Here is a 25,966-nt window from a genome sequence, read left to right on the forward strand (position 1 = left end):
ATCCCAGGTATCATGACTCCCTCAAGGTATCACACATCCCTCAAGGTATCCCAGGTATCATGGCTCCCTCAAGGTATCACACATTTCTCAAGGTATCCCAGGGTATCATGGCTCCCTCAAGGTATCACACATCCCTCAAGATATCTAAGGTATCATGACTCCCTCATGGTACCACATATATCCTTCAATGTATCCCAGGTATCATGGCTCCCTCAAGGTATCGCACATCCCTCAAGGTATCCCAGGCATCATGACTCCCTCAAGGTATCACATATCCCTCAAGGTATCACACATCCCTCAAGGTATCCCAGGTATCATGACTCCCTCAAGGTATCACACATTTCTCAAGGTATCCCAGGTATCATGGCTCCCTCAAGGTATCACACATCCCCCAAGGTATCCCAGGTACCATGCCTCCCTCAAGGTGTCACACATCCCTCAAGGTATCCCAGGTATCATGACTATCCCTCATGGTACCACATATATCCCAAGGTTTATTAAACTTTTTAGATACATGAACATTTTCTCAGGTGAGGTATTTACACATCAATACTTCTGGTTTCTTTAAAGTGCTAGAATTGTTTTAAAATTAAATTTTGTTTTCTTTCAAAAATAATGACAAATTGCAGTACACCATTGTGTCATACAGATCAGATGAGGATATTCTTCACTTGTGTGGCAGATCTAGTTTGTAAAGATGGCACTTTAAAGAAACCTATATGTACTTGCATTAAAAAATCTAGTAATAAATGAGTCACACAGTTGAAGAGATTTTGAACAATTTCTCTTATCAACTGAACATGATGAATTCAGCAGTAATTTAACCCTGCAAATAATCATATTAGGAGGCTTATCATTGGAATAAAGAAACAACAAATTTGAAAAAATAGTGTGTAAAAATTTAACTTTTATTATTATTTACAAACCATTCAGCAAACTGTAATGGTTTTATCAGTGTACAAACTAAAACATTCAAACATACACAAACAAACGTGACATACATATAACACTTGTTCAAAACTAATAACCTTTATGAAATATTTTAATGACACAATCAGACATGAAGTTTTGTTGGTTTTTTTTCATTCTCCTCTCTTAATGAACAAAGCTGAACAAAGTTCCTAGAAAACATCTTTACAGGCTAAAAATATATACAATAATAATTATTTTAACAAAATAAGACAGAAACATCATTAACATTCAATACAATAAAATTTCCCAACATTCACATAAAATTCAGCTGTTTCTTACCATTTATCCACAATTAAATTCAACTACAATACACAGAAGACACCTAATTTAGAGGTGATCAACCTTATGGCATTGTTTTTTCCTGTTTTACAGAATAAACCTGGCTTATACAGACTGATTTGTCCAACTTTTGAAAGTAATTATTTAAGAGATATAATCATGAGAGTTCAGGACTTGAACAGCCAACAGAAGTAGTACTTGGTAAAACAGACCTTACATGTTACTGATCACCCATTCTCACATTAGTAATGTAAATGCGGCAAAAATAAAAAGTAAAACTATCTTCTGTATACATGCAATAATATTATACTGCTTACAGGTTAAACAAGTTAACAAATCTTCTGTCATGTCACACCCTATATAACAACATTTGTGCTAGTGTATAATGTTAACTTCTCATACAATCTCTTGTTTTTATTTCATACAACCAAGATGAATACCACACTATCTTTTTCTTCATAATCATAAAACTATTATACATTTGACAATTACTCCATTTCACTATAACAATCTGGTGTACATGAGGTTTATAAGTAGCAAATATTGATGACTTTGACATAGATTAAATAAGGCTACTACATTTCAGTGCAAATCAAGTTCTCCTCCCTGAGAATAAGCCGACTTTATCTTGAGGTACTGCTCCAACACTGTAGTGAATTACATCCATATTATAAGCAGAGTGTACTCAAACATGTATAAATATCAACAACAAATGAAATATTACAACATATACATTAATGTAATAACTAAATATCAAACTTTTAAACAGATTAACTTGATCTGCATTTACTTTGGTTGACACTTTCTCTTCGACTAAAATTTATATAACAAAATCTGATGTTATTTTATTATATTCGAAAAAAATATAACTTTGTGTTGGTTTCGAATTATTTATCCTAAAATACTTTCATGAAACTCCAAATCCCTCCTCATACAGCTGTCAATCAAATTTGCATATTGTAAACATGATATTGTTGGTAATAAAGAAACCATCAGCAAAGTATTCCATCACCTTCGTATGAATGCCATATACATGTAAATGCTTTCAATTTTATACTTTTTCAATCTATATGAAATAAATCCATTTTAAAGTGAACACTTTCTACAAAATGTCAAAATGTGAGAATTTGCTACATCACACTTATTTGCAACAATAGCCAAATATAACTTAATGACACTGTAGCATTCAGATTTTGATGAAAATACAATCACACCAGAAGGAAAGTATTCACAAACCTAAAACATCTATTTCTGAATTTACATATCACAAATGTTTTAAAATTTTGTTCCGAATATCACATCAGATTAAAATTTCAACCCGTAACATGATCTTTTTTCTCACATTCCATTATATGCTGGTCCCTCTCCGCCTTGCGGACACACCCAGTTAATGTTCTGTGTTGGGTCCTTGATATCACATGTTTTACAATGAATACAGTTCTGGGCATTAATTTGTAATCTTTTTCCTAGTCCATCCTCTGTTTCTACATATTCATACACTCCTGGAAAAAATACAAAGTCATTTTAGGAGAATGAATATACTCAAATAGCAAACATTTCTAACGACATTTTTTCTTGTTTTAAAAGTAAGATGGTTATTATGTTCAAATATTCATTTCAAAACAAATTCAATAAGAACTTCATTATGTTAAGAATGGTGGGTGATATCACCCATGATTTTGCAACAAACAAAATTTACTTATCATGTCATACAGGGAATGTTACATTCATTGCCAGCCATGAAGACTTACATAAAATGTCCTAAAATGTTATAAATCTCACAAGAGGCTTGCATTATAAGACTGTCTTTATAGCACTTCCCGTCAGGTAAGAAAATATACAAGATAGCAAGGCTCTATACTCACAAATAAACCAACAGGACAATTACTATATCATTTAACCTTGATCAGTAAATTAAAGACAATCTCATATATTAATTTAATTCCACGTAAAAAAGGTTGAAAGTTACAAATATTTTCTCTTCAAAGTTACCTGCAGGACAGAATCTTCCCTCCGGTCCATCATAAAGAGCAAGGTTAGTTTTAACTGGAACTGTATCATCCATTAATGTAAGATGTGCAGGTTGATCATGATCGTGGTTTGTTCCAGTCAATGCCACGGATGAGAGCAGATCAAACGTTATTTCACCGTCAGGTTTTGGATATTCTATAGGTGTACATTCTGATGCTGGTTTTAAATGAGTATGATCAGCACCTAGAATGTTCAACAACATCATTCTTTTAGCTTTGTATTTGTTTGTTGTTCAAGACTTAATCTTGCCAACACTATAAAGACTTTCAGCACCTAGAAGTTTTAATTACATCCTTTCTTTTATCTTTGTATTTCGTTTTTATTTTTGTTGTTGCTGGCTTATAATCTTGCCAATACATAAAGGCCATAAAACAACTTGCCAATGTTGCGTCCCCGCTCCTCATTATTTATGACCCAAGTCATGAACCATGACTTGAACCATCAATGTTCCATAAGCTAGTTTGATAGTTTCCACACATGAATTAATTCAAAGTATCAGTCTGTATTTGAACACACAGCAGTACACAGCAGTCGGTGTAATCTTAATTAAAGTCAGCATCTTTTATCTTACAGGTATAAATTTTCGAAATTGTGAAAAGTTTTTAATTAAATGTGAGAGTAGTGACATCTTATTGCTCAATGAAGATTTAATAATGACTTCATCACCATGTACTTACATAAATTTCTTAAAATATCTTACCATCATGACTGAGTGTCCATGGTTCTTTTCCTTGACACAGAATACAGAAAAACCCTGTATACATTAGACCACCATATAATCCCAATATGGTGTTAAAAGATGGACGTACATTCCTTACTTTGTACAATTCCTCAAATACCCAACTATTCCTCAAGTTCTCTTCATACATTTGAGGAACAGGATCTGTTGAAAGTCAGAAATTCAAATATAAAATTAATGACATAACTTTACACTTGGCATTCTTATTGCTTTGTTTGAACATAGTAGGTAACCAAGAGCAATCTATTGTACAAATTTGTCAGTTTAAACAGTACAATACAAGGTGTTATTTTTAAGCATAGTTTATAAAGCAACATAAACAACATGTATTCTGTTTACAAGTTGATATCAGACATAAAACTGACGTTGATTAATATCACATCTGAAATAATATTCCAATATTATTTTAATCATCATTTAATCACCATATTATGTACATAATTCATATGATGTAATTTATTACATTTACTTGTTTCAGTACATGTACTCAATTGTAAAACGTTTCTGTAGTAATGTGAAAAAAAAAAATTTTGAAGCACAAAAGAACTTACTAATTGTACTGGAAACACTGCTGTCATCTAATAGTGTATCAAACACAGATTCTGCTGCTAAAAGTCCACTTTTCATAGCCGTATGTGTACCTTTGATTTTAGGAACATTGAGGAAACCTGAGCTACAACCAATCAAACAGCCCCCCGGGAATGTTAACTCTGGTATAGACTGTAATAATGAGATATATGGTATAAGTTAAACTGGATGGGAAAAAATATACAAATAACAAAACCATCAAAAATCAGTCAAACAATCCAAAATAGCAGAGCATTAAATTTGTAAGAACATTTTTGTCAAAAGATCAATTTTAATTAAATTGTATAAAAATTCTGGCTATTTCTACGCTGTTTACAATGCACATAATTTATACTCCAAAGTTAATATATAGAAAAAGCATCAATGACAATCATATATTAATCAGTGGGTTTAATTATTACACCACATCTATTATACAAGCTTTTCATTTAAGGACTATGAATACTTAATATTGAGCATGTATATTAAATTGACTACATGCAAAAGGTATAATTTAAAGACTGTTCTTTAATACCTGACACTGTGGCATCATTTAAACTATGATATTACAAGGGCATATTGAAGGTGAAATGGAATCATAGTTTATTAACACTTGTACAATTTTAACAGTTACTTTTAAAAAATAATGTTTTAATAAATTTTTACTGTTTGATAGCTAAAGAGACGTCAGCGAACAGGTTTTATAGTACTGCTAGACCTGTTCGCTGAAGCCAATCCCGTATCGAAAGTCAACCAGAACTGTGACATATTTATGTCATGCTGTAATTCAATAAATTTGGGTGATCTGGACAACAGCTATTTTAATACAGGTAGTTAGATATATTTGGGACACTTCAGTCTATATTTTTCAACACAGAACGTTAGATTGATGAAATAATGCCTCAAAGTTTATTAGTGGGTTCACATTTCATAAAATTTGCCGCCATTGCTGCCCTAATTATCACGAGAATTTAGGTTCGGATACCTTTGCATGGCATTTGGTGACACGTGACCAAAATGCTATTTTTAACTGAAAACATGGCTTTTGCAATTATGAGTTACGGTGTATTTATTCAATAACAGACATTGTACCAAACACATGTTGGATTTATATTGTTTTGAGGGATGATTCATGAATTATTTGTTTGTTTTTATTTAAAATCATACACTTACTAAACATAGTGTATGGTCCGTTACTAAAAATAGATGCTAGAATTCCCAAATTTGAAGTCTCGCGATATTTCAATTGAAAGCAGACTCCATATCGGTAAACATTCTCTACACATTTCCCTAACAAATAGTTGGGTAGACAATGTCATTGAAGTTCATTTAAAAACAAAACATGAATTGATTTATTTATTAAATGGTATTTTTTATTTGACCCAAATTTGATCAATAAGAGTGATTTTAATAGGTTTTATGTAGGGCACACGAACTGAAAAAATTCTGGTAGACTTTGCAAATAGGGTTGACCCTTAACTTTACTGTCGCACAACGTCAAAATAAAAGCGACATATACAGTTATGGAAGCCAGAACTATCCTTAACACTGATAATGGACTTTTCCAAATGTACATGTGTATTTTAGATAAGTGATAATGTTACCTGTAGACCACCTTCATTCAGAGCTCTAGCACCGTAGCCAATTCTATTTCCTCCTTTAAATGTATCAATTATAGCTGGATGAGTCTTCCATCTTTGAAATTCTTGGAACGGACTAATGTAAGGGTTTGTGTAATCTAAACCAACCTAAATTTATAACATTCCATGAAGAAATCATTAAACATGTTATACTTTATCGAATATATATGTCACCAATCAATCATAACTATGCCAATCCCAATGTTCTCAAACCTGTAGGATAGCACAAGAAATAAGCCATGTTTACATTTTGTCTGTCCCACAAGTTAATGCTGTGTTTTTGATTTAGTACAAAAATAGCAAATGATATTTCGAACTCAGATTATGGAGGTATTAAGTGCGAATTTTACCATCTGTCTGTCCCAACTGGTAAGCCTTTATCAGAAATAAAAAATCAAAGTCCCTACTAATTTCTGGGTACAAGGGGCACTGACTAGCAAGTAAAATGGTACAATACAAATTACAGTAAAAACCTAAGAGACATATCATGGTAAGAAAGAAGAATTTACATCTATTTTACCAATGAATCCAATAATTATTTTGCATTCTGTTGTCACAATTGTAATAAATATAACCTTTAAACATCGAAGATTTGATAAACCTTGAAAATGTTAGATAACATACTTACTACAACACCAATTGCAACTAATGGACCTTCATCTAAATGATACATAAAAGAACCACCATATGTTAATCGATCCTGAAAATACAGAAACAAAAACTTAGTTCTTTAATCATAAAATTTAAGGCTAAGAGAGCCCAGATTGGATTTTGTGTTGAAGGAGGTAATGGGGAGATGGGCAAAGGAGAGTACTGACAAGAATTTCTGGGTAAAGAACTATACAACTTACATTGAAAAATAGCATAACAATATAAAATTGATATTCAAAGTTGTAATTCATAGATTTTCCAGAACAAAAATGTCATAAAAGTCCTGGATTAATAAGATAGCTCATAATTTGAGACTTCCTTACAGGCGTCCTCATGCCTTTGTTACTGACCCTAGATGGCTAACATTCAAACTTGATCTTTATATTATCTACAAAAGGCTTATTATAACAAAGGACCAAAATTATGGTCTTAGAATTTGTAATTTCTTCAAATGTGCAACAATATAATATTCTAATAAAATATCAGCACAAATCAACATGCTCTGATTAACTTACAAATGGCCAGCCAACTGTGTGCATGACAAGTCCAGGCTGATGTTTAGCTGGATCAACTTCCCAGATCTCTTTTAGACCAATGCACAAGTGCAACGCTATATGCTCCCACTATGTGGGGGCATAAAAATTAGTTTTTTAATCATAAAATTTAAGGCTAAGAGAGCCCAGATTGGATTTTGTGTTAAAGGAGGTAGTGGGGAGATGGGCAAAGGAGAGTACTGACAAGAATGTCTGGGTAAAGAACTATACAACTTACATTGAAAAAAAATAGCATAATCATACAAAATTAATATTCAAAATTGGAATTCATAGATTTTCCATCACAAAAATGTCATAAAAGTCCTGGATTAATAAGATAGCATATAATTTGAGATTTCCTTACAAGCGTCCTCATGCCTTTGTTACTGACCCTAGATGGCTAATACCCAAACTTGATCTTTATATTATCAAATTTCCACTTCTACAAAAGGCTTATTATAACAAAGGACCAAAATTATGGCCTTACAATTTGTAATTTCTTCAAATGTGCAATGATATAATATTCTAATAAAATATCAGCACAAATCAACATGCACTGATTAACTTACAAATGGCCAGCCAACAGTGTGCATGACAAGTCCAGGCTGATGTTTAGCTGGATCAACTTCCCAGATCTCCTTTAAACCAATACCATATGTCTGAGGCTCACAATCCTTCCTAAGATCGAATTTTTTAAACAATTGCTTGGCAAGGTGACCATGGCAACCTTCTCCAAATATTGTCATTTTGGCATGCAATTCCATCCCTCTTTCAAATGTTTCCTAAAACAGAAAAAATATACTTCAAAATCAAGAATGTAATTTGTGTAATTTCTAAGAGAACAGAAAATTATTTTATGATTTAAGAAATTAGGTTTCCTTTTCTTTTTATCATTTATAAATTCATAACAGTATCCTGTCTGAGTGATCTAACTACATAACATATATAATTAAGTACCTTTGGAGCACCATCTTTCTGTATTCCAACATCATTTGTAGCAATACCTTTAACACTGCCATCTTCATGATACAAGATCTGTAGAAAATATAGAGAAGATAATTAGGAATTTCCCAATGAGTTGTCTTAAACTTACACAAATTTGTTACAATAATTCTGGAATAAAGTACTTTTAGGAATGACTGTAACAGTGTAAACAATTTCCTCACCAGAGCAGTTTACAGTATAAACAATTACTTCACAACAGTGTAACAAACAATTACCTCACTAGCAGCATATCCTGGGTATATCTCTACACCTAATGCCTCTGCCTGTTGTCCCAACCAACGAACAAAGTTTCCCAGTCTGACAATGTAGTTCCCATGATTTATCATAGGTGAACCTGTTACAAAATGTATAACAAACTACATGTTTCTACCCACACAAACAATATATACAGAAAAGTCACACAAAAAATTGGCCAGGTCACAAGGATTCAAAGCACAAGTCTCCGCACCTTTCATGATTCGGTATGCTGACCACTGCACCACCTCAGACATGGCAAATTTTTCATGCATAATGACCTTACATATTTATGTTATTTTAACCTGTATATTTTCCTGCCATCTTTATCACCAAAGCAACTTCCTAGTTCAAAATCCTGGCTGATTTTTGTGTGAGTTTTCTATTTATGATTTCATGATTATGACTCTCATAATATACAACCACAATGATATTATGTTTTATATTTTAAAATCCACAAAATCCAAATAAATTTTTCTTGTGCTGGCAGCCTGTTGTATCAAAGGCAGTATTTTATGATTATTATTCATTAAATGATTATTTATTGGGTTGAAATCATGAATTACAGAAAAACAGACAAATGGGTTACTTTTTTCCACTCAATCAGTAATGGCCAATGAAATTTGACAGCATATAGAACTATATTTTATAGGACCATCATTAACCTTTTAAATGAACACCTGATTAAAATAACATGAAAAGCTTTCCAAACATTCTGTATTAATTTTGCAATTTCTTTCTAATTTATTTCAGTGTTATTCTGATTACTTTCTCATAATACCAGTTATGTAATGCCAACCTGCTCAATTAAGTGGGCAGTATAACCTGACCTCAAGGTTATAGAACTTCTTTCTCAGCTTTGTCTCGAAATAAAAATTTTCATTGGTTAGTATTCTTTCTGTGTCTCATTTTTGACTAATAAATACCTGAACTTGAGATAAGAAAATTTCTTTCGATTCTCTGACCCAGAGATCCTTGGCTGCTCAATCATAAGGGGTTTATTTTATATTATAACTCCTTAAATAAAACAGTGGCATAGAGATTGAGAAGAAATTACATCTACACTTTACCTGGCACCATTGGTATAGGGATACTTCCAGACTTTGTCAGAAATTTGAAAACATCTTTTTTTACAGGAGTCATTGCTGGCGGCTGAATGAAAACAATCATCATGTTAATTCAAGACATTCATGCAGTAACTAAAGATTAATAAAAAATATCAAATAGATATTACATTAAACTGGCCTACATTACAAGAGTTGAATATTATTTCAAATTTTGGACTTTTTTATACTGAAAATATAATTGCATGTGAAATTTCTATTTTCAACACAGGGCTACCATAGGATATATGTTAAACTAAATAAAGTATGCGTATTTATGCTATATTAATGTCAATGGAAAGTTTCCATGAAACCTAACTTTAAACCTATACTATATATACGTGACAAAACAGGTGTAAATATTTTTTATCTTACATCTTTTTCTTTCCAGTCAGGGAAAAGTTCATCAAGAGCTCTTGTTTCTATGCATGCCCCTGATAATGTATGGCCACCTTAAAAACAGAACAATCAATGGTTTAGTAAACAAACTGTTCTTTACCATTTTATGTACACATAAATTTGAAAACAAATATGCTTTCTAGAAAACCTCAAAAATACATATGAGCCGCGTCACTACAAAACCAACATAATGCGTTTGCGACCAGCATGGATCCAGACCAGCCTGCGCATCTGTGCAGTCTGATCAGGATCTATGCTGTTCGCTTACCAACCCTTTACAAGTAGCAAAACTGATAGCTAACAGCATGGATCCTGATCAGACTGGCTTATTCCAGCTAGAAATGTATGGAAAAAAAAAAGAAATTCAAAATGAGCAACAAAGGCATGTGAAAAACAGTAATTGTTCATAGGTTGTTTTTTATCTTTACCAACAAATATTTCTACACATAGTAATTTATATTGCTTTACACATACCTATTTCAGCTGCCTTTTCAACAAGACAAACTCTCAGTTCTTTTCCCTGATCATTAGCAAGTTGTTTAAGTCTACAAGCTGCTGACAGACCTGCAGGTCCACCACCTACTATCACCACATCAGCTTCATCAGCAAATCTCTCCATCTCTACACCTACAAATTAGAAATCCAAACAGAGTTATATGTCTTTAATTCAAGTTACGGTATAATAATCCATATGTGCCACTTGCTTCAAAAGACAATATGTTATTTCATTTGTTTGGAGTTTGACCTAAACATCAATGTTAATGTGTTTTTGAACACTGATAAAATGCTCTATCATGAATTCAGTAAGTGTTTTATCAAAAATCTTCATTGGAAGCATGTTTCAAATAAATAAGATTTAAGACATTACAAAATTTAGATTTCTGACTAAAAATTTTAAAATCATTGAAATCAGAGAAAAATGAATATATATTAACACGTTTACAATATAAAATTACAAGAATCTACAATATGCAACTTGTAACAGAGAGAAAATTTTGAAATCATGCCACTTAATTTAAGTAGATACAATGTATTACATTCAAACAGACTCTCTTATGAGAGGCTTTGTCTTTGACAATGCTAGATTAGTTACAGAAATCTGAAATGACTTGATCTATAATAATACATAAGCTATGTAATGGAAGGTGGGGCAACCAAAGCTGCAAAAGGAAGACAAATGGTTGAGATTATTTTTAAGAGTTTAAGTCAGCATTATGTAAATTTGTATTGACCTCTTGAGATTAAATTTTAATTGCAAGGTACTTGTGATTAGTTACCTTTAGTAAACCATTAAGTTTTACCTAGAACTTTTTGCTAAAATGCAAAACCACTGATGAAAATTTTTCCTAAGCATTGAACACTGAACTTTTTGACAACTTTAGCTGTATAAAATGTATCTGTTTTTTTATTTAATGATTTTGTTTGAAAGGAGATGACTATGCACACAGCAAGGACATGGTCGCCTGCAATCCTAGAATCATTAATTTATACAATCATTTCTTGCTTTAACATCACAAAATCAGTGAATAAATACATTGATCATATATCTTTATTAAATGCTCACTCAAAACAGTCTCTTACATTAAAGTACATATATTTAGGCCAATAAAAAATATATTTGGTGGTAGATAAATGATAACTAGAAATGTGTCATCATGCCACGGATGCCCCCGCATGCAGCCAAAATTTCAGATGTTATAATATTTAGTTCCAAATTTGTTTGCACAAATTATTGTTTTCATTTTAAGTTCAAAGCCCTTAAAACTTTTCAATGTTAACACAAACCATTTTCATACAATGTTCAAGGCACTGAAATTATTCAGTCTTATCCTTTTGAAAATAGCATATTTCATATTTGTAGCCAAAATAATGGCTACATACATTTCCACAAAAGTATGTCAGTGCTGAAACTGAAAGTTCAAAATTTTATCCAATATTCAAGAAAGATAAGTTTGTCCAAAATCATTGAACCACGACCAAATTCAAACTTAAACTGTCTATTCCTAAGATGTATCTATATTATTTTCAAAGTGAAAGGGACATAACTCTGCCAAAAAATCATCGAACCATGACCAAATTCCAACTTGACCTGCCCATTCCTTTGACATATCCATATGTCAAATTTGAGTTGAATATGTAACACTGTTGGGTAGATAATGAACAGAAACTGTAAATTTCATATTTTTTTCAAAGTGAAAAGGGCATTACTCTGCCAAAAATTATTGAACCATGACCAAATTCGAACTTGACCTTGGCATTCCAAAAAAATATCAATATGTCAAATTTGAGTTGAATGTGTTGTACTGTTGGGGAGATAATAAACAGAAACTGAAAATTTCATATTATTTTCAAAGTAAAAGGAGCATAACTCTGCCAAAATTCATCGAACCATGACCAAATTCAAACTTGGCCTGTATTTTCTCATGACATATCCATATGTCAAATTTGAGTTGAATGTGTTGTACCGTTGGGGAGATAATGAACGGAAACTGAAAATTTCATATTATTTTCAAAGTAAAAGGGGCATAACTCTGCCAAAAATCATCGAATCATGACCTAATTCGAACTTGACCTGTATTTTCTCATGACATATCCATATGTCAAATTTGAGTTGAATGTGTTGTACGGTTGGGGAGATAATGAACGGAAACTGAAAATTTCATATTATTTTCAAAGTAAAAGGGGCATAACTCTGCCAAAAATCGTTGAACCATGACCAAATTCGAACTTGACCTGTATTTTCTCATGACATATCCATATGTCAAATTTGAATTGAATGTGTTGTACCGTTGGGGAGATAATGAACGGAAACTGAAAATTTCATATTATTTTCAAAGTAAAAGGGGCATAACTCTGCCAAAAATCATCGAACCATGACCAAATTCGAACTTGACCTGTATTTTTTCATGACATATCCATATGTCAAATTTGAGTTGAATATGTGCAACCGTTACTAAGATAATGAACGGAAACTGATGATGACGGAATGACAGAATGACGGAATGACGGAAGGACGGAATGACGGAATGACGGAAGGACGGAATGACGGAAGGACGGAACAGGGTAACACTATATGCCCCGGCCATTACATGGCGGGGGCATAAAAATAGGGCTGATAGGTTGAGAATGTTTTTTAACCCTTTCCCTCATGAGCATATTGCGAAAATGGCCGTTTTCATTGAAAAGCCTCCTGTTACAAGTTCAAACTGCTATGAAACTATGAAAAATGCTTCAATACTAATCAAACTTGGCACAAATCTTGACTGGACCATTGCCTTTGTAATGACATGCTCAGTCTTACGGTAAATTTCCTGTTACCATGGCAATGAGGGGACATCTCAAAATTGCCAAAAATCACTATTTGGTGTTGATTTTTTCATAGAGATTCATTTCAAAGTGCTGCAACTTCTCAATGGATTGAGATAGAGTCAAAGGCTTTTCAGCGTTGGTTACACATTACCTTATGATCAACCTGGGGTCATTTTTAGCCTCACAAGTCCAAAATTTTCTTGGCGATGAGGGGGACTACTGCCCCTCCCTTCAAACCCCCCAAACGAAAGGGGGCATATCCCCCTTCTGGAAACCCCCTGATGTACCTTTTTGATAGGGAACGGCGCCAAAAAAGTGATTTTTTTTTTAGAAACATTTTCCAAACAAAACAGTGTTTGGGGCCTTAATAGGGTAATTTGTCATTGTTTGAGGCCTCAAAAGGGGGGGGGGGTCGAAAAGCTGTCAAAACACGTCTATATGAAGTAAAGAGTTAACACCAATTCATTTTAACTGTCCTACTGATACTCTATGTGACCGTGGGTTGTTTTTCAAATATCTTTTGTTTTATTTGTATTTTCCTTCTTTTTTATCAGATTTACATTTATATAAACATTTTATTCTTTAGCAGAAATGATAAAAAGGCTTTAAAGCATGAATTCTTAACATTGAATAAATTGTGTGATTGGAACACAATGAATTGTGTAATATTTTCATTACAATTATTTATGGATCCCCTGTATTACATGGTTGTAGTTTCATACTGTGTTTGTTTTATTCCAAGGTACAATTTATGATATGAAAATAGTAGGATTTGTTATTATCTTTTTTTAATTATTAAACAAATGATATAGTCAGCATGTAAATGAGAATAGTCAAATTTCCTGAACCATGTATAATACATAAATATGGCCTATGTTGTAATTAATGCATAAACATTTAATAAACATTTATGACAAAGCACTTTAACTGTTATCTTACACACACTTCATTTTATCAGCTATGTATATTATCTACCAAGGTCATTATCCACCTTTCAAGCTTATATTGATATAAGATAATAATATCAACACAGAAATAGTTTCATGAACTCATCAATATTATCCTTGCAATACTTTGAAGTATCATAAACAAAATTTTAGTTTCACTTTTTACCCTTATTTTTCCGAATTTCTTATATTGACATGTCCAGCTTGATTATCAATTTTGATGATATCTAGATGAAAATTTTATGGGAAGTCAGCCAACAGTATAGAGCCTAGTCACACTAAACCAGGGGTCAACAAATTTTTAGGAACTTGTCCTGCAGGACGAGAGCTAAATATTTTCATTACTCCTGCTGCCTTGTCCTGCAGTTCACTAACGGAAAATGAAATTAACTGACTATACCAACACACATATTATTGTAATTTTGTATTTATTTCCTTATACTGTTATTGAATGTGAAATAAACTAAAGAATTTGTTTACCCATGTCACTGTTTTACTTATGTGAAATGACAAGGTTTTGGCAGTAGAAAAGATTGTTGTATCAGGAATCACTGCAACAAGCATATGCCACCATAATAGAAAACTTGAAATATGTTTTTAAATGAATAAAGAATTGAATTGAAACTGTAAAATTGATTATTTCTCCAATTAATTTGACTAGTCCTGTAAGGCACAATTGAAGTCAATTGCTATTAAGTCTCTTTATTACTAGCAAAAAGCAGATTTGTCAAGCCCAGTTTTTACACTGATGTACAGGCTGGTCTGGCCCTATATTTGTGGCATGTGCAGACTCGCAAAAGACTTATTACTTTCAGTTTCAGCAGCTGAAGGGTTCAACTTAATCAACTGATACATGTATTGCTAATGTTACATTTCTTCAAGAAAATCATACCTTTCCATCTTTCATCATTTTCTCTTGGCTTGACTGTGTAATGTGTGGTTATTTTTGGAAATGATGATTCAGGAAATGAATGTGAACATCGTATCACATTGTAAACTGAAAATAGAATGTACAACAATGATATTTATCTCAAATCATAACATGAATCCTCACATTCAACTTTTTTCATGACTTTAGTGGAATAACTCTTTGAAAACTTTTTAGTCAAAAATGAGGCAAAATTTTGTCATAAATAATGAAAGAGTAATATATACTTGCTTGTAAGTTCAAACATTGGTCATAAAGCAAGTACATGTGCTGTAGTCTAACTTTTAAAGCAAAACCTCAAAAGTGTTGAGTGAAAAAGATAATCTGATTTTTTTTTAATATATGGGGGCATAAGTTTGTTAAAATCAGTTAAAGAGTTTTATACACGTAACAGTATCATAAAACAATACCTTAAGCTCAACATGTTCCATGAAAAGGATTTAAATCTTTACTTATGATGCTTAATTATTTCAATTTTTTAAATTATTTGAATTTTTTTAGGGGATCTTTTGCAATACAAACATGTTATCTATAGTTTTATAAAAAATTTAATTAATACTGAAATCATGTTAAAAGCTTGTTAAAATGCTTGATATTAAAACAAGAGCCTGGATAATGTAGAATTTGTCCAAAATTGTCCATCATTTGAATCTATCCAAAATTGGCCATAATTCAATCAAAATCCATGGGAGAGTAAAGGGCCTTGTACAGTTACCTCCTATTGAGTGTTTAAAGTTTTGGAGAAACCAACAGGCAACTTGCACAAAAAACTGAGGCAACTTGCACAAAAACAGAACCAATGTGTGATGGTGAAGGCGATGCTGGGGCAAGTACAATAGCTCTCCTTTATTCTTTGCTTATTCGCTTATTCATCACAAAGTCAAACTGATAAGCATCAATTTAGAATTTTTAAATTTGTATCTATTTGCACACAGCTACAATTATTATCAGTTTAGACTTTTTAAGTTTGTATCTATTTGCACATTGCTACAATCATTTTAAGGGAAGTGGCTAGTCATACATGCTCCTTATAGCAAGCTCAAAGACTTGCTCGCAAAGGGAGCTGTACGGTAACCCGAGTACCTGCTAGGGAGTGCATGATGGTTTTAAAAAATTTTGTCTTTGTCAGAAGTACTGAATTGACACATCACAACTTTTGGAATAACAAGTTAATGATAAAAGCCAAGGAAATTAATTCTGATTGAAAATGGATGCGTAGACTGGTGTTCTGCGCACATTTATAGGAACCATGCAGGGCTTTATTTCCTTCAATAGCTAGGGGCCGTAAAAGGGCTGCTTCCCCAAAGAAAAATTCTTTAAAATCATACAGTTTTCCGAAAAAATTGAATTCACATCATTAGTTTACTCTTCCCCTTTTGAAATAAATCGTGTAATTTTCCCCCAAAATTAAGGGCAGGGCTGCTTCCCCAACCTGTGAAAAAAAGCCCTGCCATGAATAAAAGGAAGCAGTGTATGAAATACCGAATGACAGTTTTAAAACGTAAAATAAAAATGAATGAATAATTTCACGCTTTTTCACAGTAAAAGTAAATCAAGCTAGCTTTGAGGCTTTGCCTTTTATATATTACTGCTTGCCAAACATTCCATTGATAAGTGAGCCACTTCACTTTGTGATTTCTAAAATTCTTTGTGATTGCATAAATTTGTAAGACCAAAACAGTTTAATTTTTTTCTAGCCCTGTTTGCATCTGAACTTGTAACCCTTTTCAAGTCAAGTACTCAAGAAGGATATAAACAGACATAGCCTTCGGGTATGATGACTATTTTGTTATATAAATCAAAGTTATATAACATTAATTTGATAATTCTGTGTGACATGTTTATTTCATACGTTCATTTAATAAAATCATCACATCAAATGTTTCATAATTCATAAATGAATAAAATACAATTTTATATCACATTTCATTCACCATTTTCTATATTATGAAATAAAACTGTCTATAAATCTACAAAACAAACGTTATACATAGTGACCTCTAAACTGCTAAATATCTAACTGCCAAAACAAGACAGTATTTTCACATAAAAAACCAAACGGTTTGAACAAATCATTCAGAAAATAAACAATGACTCAATAAAAGTTATATCTACGGAGATAAAGTCAAACATCACGAAGAAGATTTCATTTACTTACATGAACTTTTGCAAACATTGACAGCACGTACGATCGACGCCATGTTTTCGGTGTACCGGTAACTTTCTGCAAGGATATTTCAGACGCGGTATGCCTAAAATACGAAAGTGAGATTTTTGACGAAAGTGAGCGAAAGTGAGCGAAAGTGACTTTTAAAATTTGAATTGTACCGTTTTAATAGAATTTCACAGTGAATTTTCTGTTTGTGGACGTATATTATTAGCAACTTCTAATATATCTTTTCAAAAATAATCACTAATATAGTCTATGATGATTTAAATGCCATTTATTTGCATAATTTCTATACACAAGTTCTGAGATCTTCCTTTCGCTCACTTTGAAAAATACGACAGTGACTTGTAAATTATTAAATATGGAATTGAAATTTTTACTAAAATTGCAGTCTGCAGACGTATATTATCAGAAATCTATAATTTTTATTTAAAAAAATAATCATTATGATCTTTAATCACCATTTATTTGACATAATTTCTATATACAAGTTCAGCAATCTTCCTTTCGCTCACATAGAAAATACGAAAGTGACTTCTAAAATATAGTGTTTAATTGAAATATAGTGTTGAATATCAAATTATTTATTTCTGATGTTATATGTTTACAAACTGCAATTTAAGTACATTTTTCAATTCAAACTCTATATTTGATACTTTACAAGTCACTTTCGTATGTTTCGAAAGGAAGATCGCTGATGTGTATTTATAGAAATTATGCAAAAAAAAAAAATGGGGTATAAAACTTTAAATCATCATAATGATTAATTTAGAAAATAAATAATAGTAATTTCTTATAATATACGTTTACAAACTGCAGATATAGTACATTTTCAATTTAAACTCTAAATTTAATACTTTACACGTCACTTTCGTATTTTTATATGCAAGTGAAAGGAACAGTGCTGAACTTGTATATAGAAATTATGCCAATAAATGGCGATTAAATCATGATTATGGTTATTTATTATAATACATATAATAAGTTGCTAATAATATACGTATGCAAACAGCAATTTTACTGTAAAATTCTATTTAAACAGTACAATTCAAATTCTAAAAGTCACTTTCGCTCACTTTCGCTCACTTTCGTCAAAAATCTCACTTTCGTATTTTAGGCAAACCCATTTCAGACGAGCATATTTTGTTAATTTACACCGTTTGATAGAGCAAGACAAAAACAATAATTGAAATTTAAATTAAGATCTTCTAGTGTAAGTAAATTTGCTTAACTAAGTAAATGCATTAGCTTGTAAAACAAATCTTCTTCTGTGCCTTTACCTGTTGAGTTGCATGATTTCTTTGTCTGATATAATTTGTAAATGATTATGATTCGCTCGGAAAATATAACGGTTCGTCCCACTGACGATTCGCCCCACTTAAGTGACAATCCGCCCCATGTTAAACTTATTGAATTAATTTCATTATTTAACAACTTAGTTAATTAATCAGTTATTCGTTACTTGAAGCAGATTCTTAAACAGACTTGCCAATGGCATTTCCTATTATAGGAATAATATGAAAAAGGCAAATCCTCAAAGCGAGCTCGATTTTCTTTTACCGTAAGATAGTTTAAAATAAATTAATCGTTCATTTTTTTTCTTTATTTTACATTTTCCGTTTTAAAATTGTCATTCGGTATTTTATACACTGCTTCCAGGGCTTTTTTTCCTTCTGTAACAGGGGCCGATATAAGGCCCCTTCACAATTCAAAATTGCACTTTTTTTCACAAAGTGGCGGAAAAAAATTCACAATTTTAAAAGAAATTTCACAAAATATTGGAACTTTGTCTTTGAAATACATTATTTACCTTCTGGTAAAACATGATTTACGCCAATTTCAAGAACACAGAAATAGTTTTAATCAAGTTAAATGGTTTTAGCACATGTTAAGCAGGTTAAAGAAAAGACTTGAAGCAGATTTTCCGGTTTCATAATGTCACTAAATGCCAAATAATATGTTGTTTTTTTTCCACAATTTTATTACATAATTCATATCGCACATTTTTTTCACAAAATGAACAGGTCCAGGCCCCTTCACAATTTTGACAAAAAATGCCCTGGCTTCCGTTTATTCTGGTTCCCCCTTTCTATTATGGTTCCTATATAAGTGCGCAGGACACCAGTCTACGCTTCTGTTTTCAATCAGAGTACATCAGCTTTTATCATTATCTTGTAATTCAAAAAGTTGCGATGTGTCCAATTCGGTACTTCGGACGAAAGTTTTCAAAACCATCACTTAGCAGGTACTCGCATTACCGTAAAGCTCGCTTTGCGAGCAGGCCCTTTGGGCCAGCTCGTCGAGCTCACTATATTATATCAGTGATAACACTGGATAATACAACAAACAGGGTTTCTATTCTACTGTTAATGTTTATTCTTATATGAACTGTAACATGTAGGAGAAGAATTTTATAAGACATGTTGTCTTTCTAATCCTTTTTTAAGAATATTTGAAAATTTTGCTCTCTGTATATTGTAAATTGTAACATGTATAATAATATATGTTTAAAGTAACATGTAAACCTAATTTTATCAAATAAGCTATCTGCATGAATTTATGTATGCTGGATACGAGGGTTGTTCAAAAAGTAATAGGACTGCAGTTCTACTGTTCAAATTTTTTAATTTACGTGCACAATTTTATAAGATAATAATATCGGAACATATCCTCTATATACAGTGCAAAAATCAATAAAATATGTTTAAAAATAACGAGTCTGTGTAAATTTCAAATGACAAGGGGTACGCCACCCGGCGCACGCTAACAGCATAATAGATGACGTTTGTGACGTCGTAAAATAAAAACAAAATGTATCAAGCCGCACCCCGTCTGAAAGAATTCTGCCTAGTGTTCTAGGTGTCTAAATCATGTAACTTAGACCAGACCTCATATGTTGAGATGAAGCGAAAAACAAAACGATCACATTGTTGGAGAAAAAAAAAGCCCGATAGCCGGCCACTCACCGCTTTTTCTCTTATTCTTGTATCTTATAGTAATCAATATAGATTAAACAGGCATGAACTTATGATGTTAATGAAAAAGCGATTAATAGAATTATTTTACACAAATCATCTTACCTTCTTTAAACAATATAGTTATGTAAGTAAAATAGCAATAGTTTTCAACTGAAAAGTATATTTTCCTAGTAGGAACAGCGTATCGTTTTCAAAATAATATCGGGGAAAATATTAATAATTACCGTTAATCTTTATAACATTTATAACATTAATTTATTGATAACACGTAAATCTAGTTAAATGAAATTAATAGAATTTTGTTTGAAACAAATCATTTGGGCAGAACTGAATCGATAGACCCAATGCAGAAATCAAACATGCCTGACAGTTCGTGGACTGTTTACCGTCGATCATTTTGTAGCGCTTTTTTCATTTGACGTCACTAACGTCACGTCAATTTCCCGCTATCATTTTCATCCTTTCCTGTTTGTGATTTCGTATGTGCAGTTTTTGAGATGTTTGCGCAAGCTGAGAACGAGTATCCTGATAACCGATTAATTGCACTGTGTTAATTTTATGTTTTCATATGTATCTGAAGGAGTATCGCCAATTTGTTTGCAAAGTTTAACGATCGCACACATTTTCAGTTTTTTAACAAACGTCAAATTTCTACATTTAACGTTATGACCACTGCTGTTCAAAGCTTGATGATTAGGCATTCCATGTCTGAATGACGTCAAATTTGGGCATAAGGTCACTTAAATATAATAAATTGTGTTGGTGGAATAAATGGGGGAAAATGAAAATAAATTATGAATAAAAAAGAAGTTCAACTAAGCTTCAATAACCTTTTTATGTGCTGCGCCAGGTGCGTGTTACCATGGTTATTCAATAACACAGGGAACACGCGTTAAGCATAAGAATTCAATATTTTTATGTTTAAATTGAAGAAAACATTTTTCGATCGCTGTACATATAAAAATATTCTAAATTGAATTGAATATCAAGATGCAAGACTCTTAGTCCTATTACTTTTTGAACAACCCTCGTATAAGCATCTGTCATAACAATTTTTCTGTTGATACACATGTTTATATTTAAAGATCCTGTATGTTGTAATTAGGGTTGCTACCACATGTGGTGGTGTTGGCAGTTTTCACTCCGTATCACGACAGGAAGCCACATTGAGTTACCAGAGCACCGTTTAACCGCCGCATCGTTCCTGGGCAGGCTGTCAAGCAGTATACCAGTACTAGTTTCCTTCACTTTTGCAAGGAACTGAAATATCAATTCTGTACATACAAGAGCAGAGGTACATATATATAATATGTATATAATTATGCTTCTAAAACAATTTTCAGACATCGAAGAATATGTAAAATATGTACTGCAAATATTTGTCCCCATTATATGATAAACAGATAATGTAATCATTAAAATATATGCTTTCATTTCTTATTGGAAAAAAATGGCTTAGACTTATAAAATAAATTTCTAATTACCTCCCTTTTTTAACATGAAATGTAAATTCGGTAATATCTTTACAAATAATACTTTTTGGAACTTACAATATTGATGAATCTTCATTTGAGCATTATATTTTTGATATAAAACCCTGAAAAAATTGAGTTACAGGATCTTTTAGACATTTACACAAATTTTGTTATAACCACATTCTATGTGAAAGCTTCCCAGATACATGTAGCTAATAGCATGTTCACTTTGGGTTCTTCTCGTACTGTTGATGGTTGCTGCTAGTGCCTAAAAAAAATGCCTGGATAGGTTAAGGTACATGTACCTGCGGTGTGAAACGATTACTTGTGATTATGCCTGACAGCTATTTAGAGCTGACGATTTGATTACCAATTCATCATGGTGGTACATGTATTTCAATTTGATTTATTCAATACCACTATTTTCGCATGAATATCTGTTACAGTACTATCTGTTATAAACCCTTTAACAAAGGTTTTCTAAGCAAGTGTCTCTTCAATGGTTCTGTGTTTTCGCTTATCCTTTTTAAAATGTATAATGTAAACATGAAAATGTCACTTGTGCTGTTTATAAATTGAAGGTAAACCACAAAATGTAGCAAAATTTTGTTTTTGAAGTATTCCCAATAAAAATATTCAATGTTAACATAGCCAGAGTGAGTAATTGAAAAGCAAGTAATAGATAAGCAAAGCAAAAATCAAGAATCAAATTGAGAGATAGCTGAATCGTAACAACCCTATTTTCCCTATATTCCATCACCAGTTAAATTGAATAGTTGCCATTTGAAGTTAAGTGTCTGTTACATCTTTTAAACTCAACCATTTGATAATTTTATTATACATTTACACTGTTCATCTACAATGAATGAAATGTGTTTTTCAGTGTGAGAATATGGGGGAACCTCAGCAGGTCAGTGCATTTCCTCTACCACCGATGCAATATGTTAATCAATACACAGATGAGAATGTAAAAAGAGGTCGTGCAGCACCACCACCTCTTCCAATTCAGGTATAATATAACCCTCATTATTTAAAAGTGTGCATGGTTGACCGTTGAGTCACTTAAATATAGTTTCATACAAGTGTTAGTATCTCTTTATTGAATATGTTTTCATATATTTTTTAGCAAATCAGTTTGGTTTGGCTGAATCTAAATATTATAACTTCTCCATGGATCATCATGTTAAACTTAGTTTGTAGCATACTAAAATAGTGAAGTTATGATTATGCAAATTAATTTGGTAACTATGTTCTATTGAATGGCAACTAGAGAAAAGAATAATGAAAAATATTATAACTTTTTTCATGAATCTGATATCATATCCATTTTTGGCTATGCATGGAAGGGCATCTTAGGTCTTACTTCATCAGTAAAGCTGAAAAGTTGCCATATGACATATGCTGTGTTAGTGTGTTTTAATACCCAACCAGGTTAAAAAAAACAAAAAACTTTTCATACCTTTGCTAGTAATGGTTCTCATGTAAGGAATCTAGTGCCATTATTGTCTTTTGTATTGTTTTTTTGTCAGAACCTTTTTTCTTACAGAGAAATAATTTCCTGCAAACTCAAATAATAGATTTATATATTTCAGGATACATACACAATGTTTGGAAACACATTTACAGCAGATGACATGATAGTGCGCCCTTTAGAATCTCAGGGTTTTAGAAGACTTCATCCACAGACTTACGATCATAAACGTGAACTTAAGAAATTAAACCATTCAATACTTGCAAACTTTCTCGATTTATTAGACATCTTAATAAAAGCTCCAGACTCACCTAAAAGAAATGAGAAATTAGAAGATCTGAATTTACTGTTTATTCATATGCACCATCTGATAAATGAGTTTCGACCGCACCAAGCACGTGAAACGTTACGAGTTATGATGGAGCTTCAGAAAAAAAGACGCCATGAAGTCGCTGAAAGATTTCAGGTGCATTTAGACAAAGTAACTGAGTTAATTCAGAAAAGTTTAGCAGCATTGCCGGATGAGTTCAGTCTAGACTCGAAAGTTTTGGTGAAAAGTGAGATATTGACATCGGAAATGGGTGCGGCGGAACAGAGACGGGATAACGAGGAGTGTGATCAGCTTGACCGAATGATGTGTGACATTGTCGATGGTTTAAACTGAACATGGCTGTAAAGTTTTTTAACAACATCATTTAGCTGTCTTATTACATTTTTCCCTCACAGAAATTGTAAAACTATCTTAAATATTTGTTAAGACACATTCTTTGCTATAATTCAAGTAATACAAGTTAAGAATTTTATCTTTTATAAAAGCACATTATGTACCAGTCATTTGTAACCCATTCCCCTTCACCCCTGGGCAATGAAAAGGCCAGAAGGCTGAGTTTTTTCACTGCACTGCAAGGGATATACATTGTTTTTGATTTTGTACCAACTAATAAGAGATACACATTGTAGGGAGGGGCATGTAAGAAATAAATCTTCATTTGATTTACCAGCATTTCTCAGTGTTTCCTAGTGGGATGTGTGGGATGCAGGAATAGGTTTACAAATTATTGGTGCAACATGTAGAAAGAATATTTAAGTGAAATATAATGCTATAATTATTACCTTTGTATAAAAATCTAATTTGATCCTGTGAGGTTTTCTTTTTTTAAGTTAAATATAACATGTGTAACAACTAAATCTATAGTACTGTAAATTCTGATAAAGTTTGAATTACTTTAGTTGTGAAATAAACCATACTCGAGCTAAGATATTGTTGTTCACTAATAGATTTTCGTGCATTTTTGTATTCAAATGTGACATAAAGAAGAGTGACCAGAAGTTAAAAGAATTCTATACAAAACTTGAGCCCCGTCATGACAAAACCAACATAATGGGTTTGTGACCAGCATGGATCCAGACCAGCCTGTGCATCCGCGCAGTCTGATCAGGATCCATGCTGTTAGCTATCAGTTTCTCTAATTGCTATAGGGTTTGTAAGCGAACAGCATGAATCCTGATCAGACTGCGTGGATGCGCAGGCTGGTCTGGATCCATGCTGGTCGCAAACCCATTATGTTGGTTTGTTCGTGACGCGGCTCACTTCTGTATTTTATCTTTTCATAGATAATTAATATCTGTTGCAGTTCGGATCGAATATCCGTCCCTCGGGGACCCGCCCATTGGGCAGTAACGAGGCGTACCGAGTTACCGCCCATGGGCGGGTTCCTGAGGGACGGATATTATTATCCGAACCGTAACCATGTCAGACATATTCCATTATATTTTAAACTCATTACCATAATGAAACAATTTACCATTGAAATTATGACACAACACCCATGACTATTTTCTTATAACAGCGTATGAAATTACAACTTCATCCAGATGAAATTTCAAGCATGGATAAAACTAACGGAAACGCCAGTCTGATATGCAAGAAATACATTGTTAATTGAAATATTTTGAAATATAAACATATGTATAAACAATTGCGTGGGACGGATACGTTCTGTACATATAATTTCTGTAAAACTCTTTTGAGAAGAGGTCCGTTTTGTTTCTGAAGTGGAGATGTTAAACTTTGCTACAAACAAAGGTTAAATGTTTGTTGAACGTTTTTCATCATACGCATCATGCGCCCGAAAAAATATTTGCGTACATTGTTATGAACATAGTCGTCCGTCCGTTTGTCTGTAAGCAGTTTTTGTGTCCGGTCTGCATCTTTTGAACCGGTGAAAAGAAAATGAAATTATTAAACAGAAATGTAAACCATAATGAGTGCAGTTTTTGACATTTTTAAGGTCAAGTTAATATCATCATTTTTTCATCAATTTCAAAATTTCGTGTCCGCTCTGTATCTTTTGAACCGATAGAAAGAAATAAAAAAACTTTGTGGCAGAAATATTACTTATAATTAATGGGACAATATGAAGAACACAGGTTCGAGCTATCTGAGATAAAAATTGGACCCGCCCCGGGAAATCCTAGCATGTACCCGCCCACTGCTGTCCTCAACAGATAAAGTTCTTTATTTTGTTGCCCATA

General features: G+C 32.5%; 2 protein-coding genes across 2 annotated transcripts; one reads left to right on the forward strand and one right to left on the reverse strand.

Annotated features, from left to right (window-relative positions):
* Positions 1-887: 887 nt before the first annotated feature.
* On the reverse strand, positions 888-17,581 carry LOC132758484 (electron transfer flavoprotein-ubiquinone oxidoreductase, mitochondrial-like). The gene is made up of 14 exons (XM_060750162.1): positions 17,496-17,581; positions 15,302-15,406; positions 10,628-10,780; positions 10,130-10,206; positions 9,722-9,803; positions 8,633-8,751; positions 8,370-8,447; positions 7,982-8,194; positions 6,857-6,928; positions 6,193-6,336; positions 4,573-4,741; positions 3,983-4,165; positions 3,244-3,465; positions 888-2,753 (listed from the first exon to the last, which is right to left on the reverse strand). Exons 1-14 carry the CDS (start codon positions 17,536-17,538, stop codon positions 2,590-2,592), a joined length of 1,824 nt encoding a protein of 607 aa, XP_060606145.1. The 5' UTR covers positions 17,539-17,581; the 3' UTR covers positions 888-2,589.
* A 1,057-nt stretch (positions 17,582-18,638) lies between these two features.
* LOC132758485 (mediator of RNA polymerase II transcription subunit 7-like) lies at positions 18,639-24,688 on the forward strand. The gene is made up of 3 exons (XM_060750163.1): positions 18,639-18,720; positions 22,844-22,969; positions 23,553-24,688. Exons 2-3 carry the CDS (start codon positions 22,853-22,855, stop codon positions 24,093-24,095), a joined length of 660 nt encoding a protein of 219 aa, XP_060606146.1. The 5' UTR covers positions 18,639-18,720; positions 22,844-22,852; the 3' UTR covers positions 24,096-24,688.
* Positions 24,689-25,966: the final 1,278 nt, after the last annotated feature.

The sequence above is a fragment of the Ruditapes philippinarum genome, unplaced genomic scaffold (assembly GCF_026571515.1).
Source record: "Ruditapes philippinarum isolate M1 unplaced genomic scaffold, ASM2657151v2 ctg5251_1_1_1_1, whole genome shotgun sequence".
NCBI lineage: Eukaryota > Metazoa > Mollusca > Bivalvia > Venerida > Veneridae > Ruditapes > Ruditapes philippinarum.

What these genes read in the sequence shown, in the direction of transcription:
- LOC132758485 (XM_060750163.1), top strand. Translation starts at nt 22,853, where the DNA reads ATGGGGGAACCTCAGCAGGTCAGTGCATTTCCTCTACCACCGATGCAA. An exon ending in CACCACCTCTTCCAATTCAG is followed by an intron (nt 22,970 to 23,552) that starts GTATAATATAAC and finishes TATATATTTCAG; the next exon opens with GATACATACACAATGTTTGG.
- LOC132758484 (XM_060750162.1), bottom strand. Translation starts at nt 17,538, where the DNA reads ATGGCGTCGATCGTACGTGCTGTCAATGTTTGCAAAAGTTCAT. An exon ending in TGAAAAGGCAGCTGAAATAG is followed by an intron (nt 10,207 to 10,627) that starts GTATGTGTAAAG and finishes TCTGTTTTTAAG; the next exon opens with GTGGCCATACATTATCAGGG. An exon ending in AGAAAGATGGTGCTCCAAAG is followed by an intron (nt 8,195 to 8,369) that starts GTACTTAATTAT and finishes TTTCTGTTTTAG; the next exon opens with GAAACATTTGAAAGAGGGAT.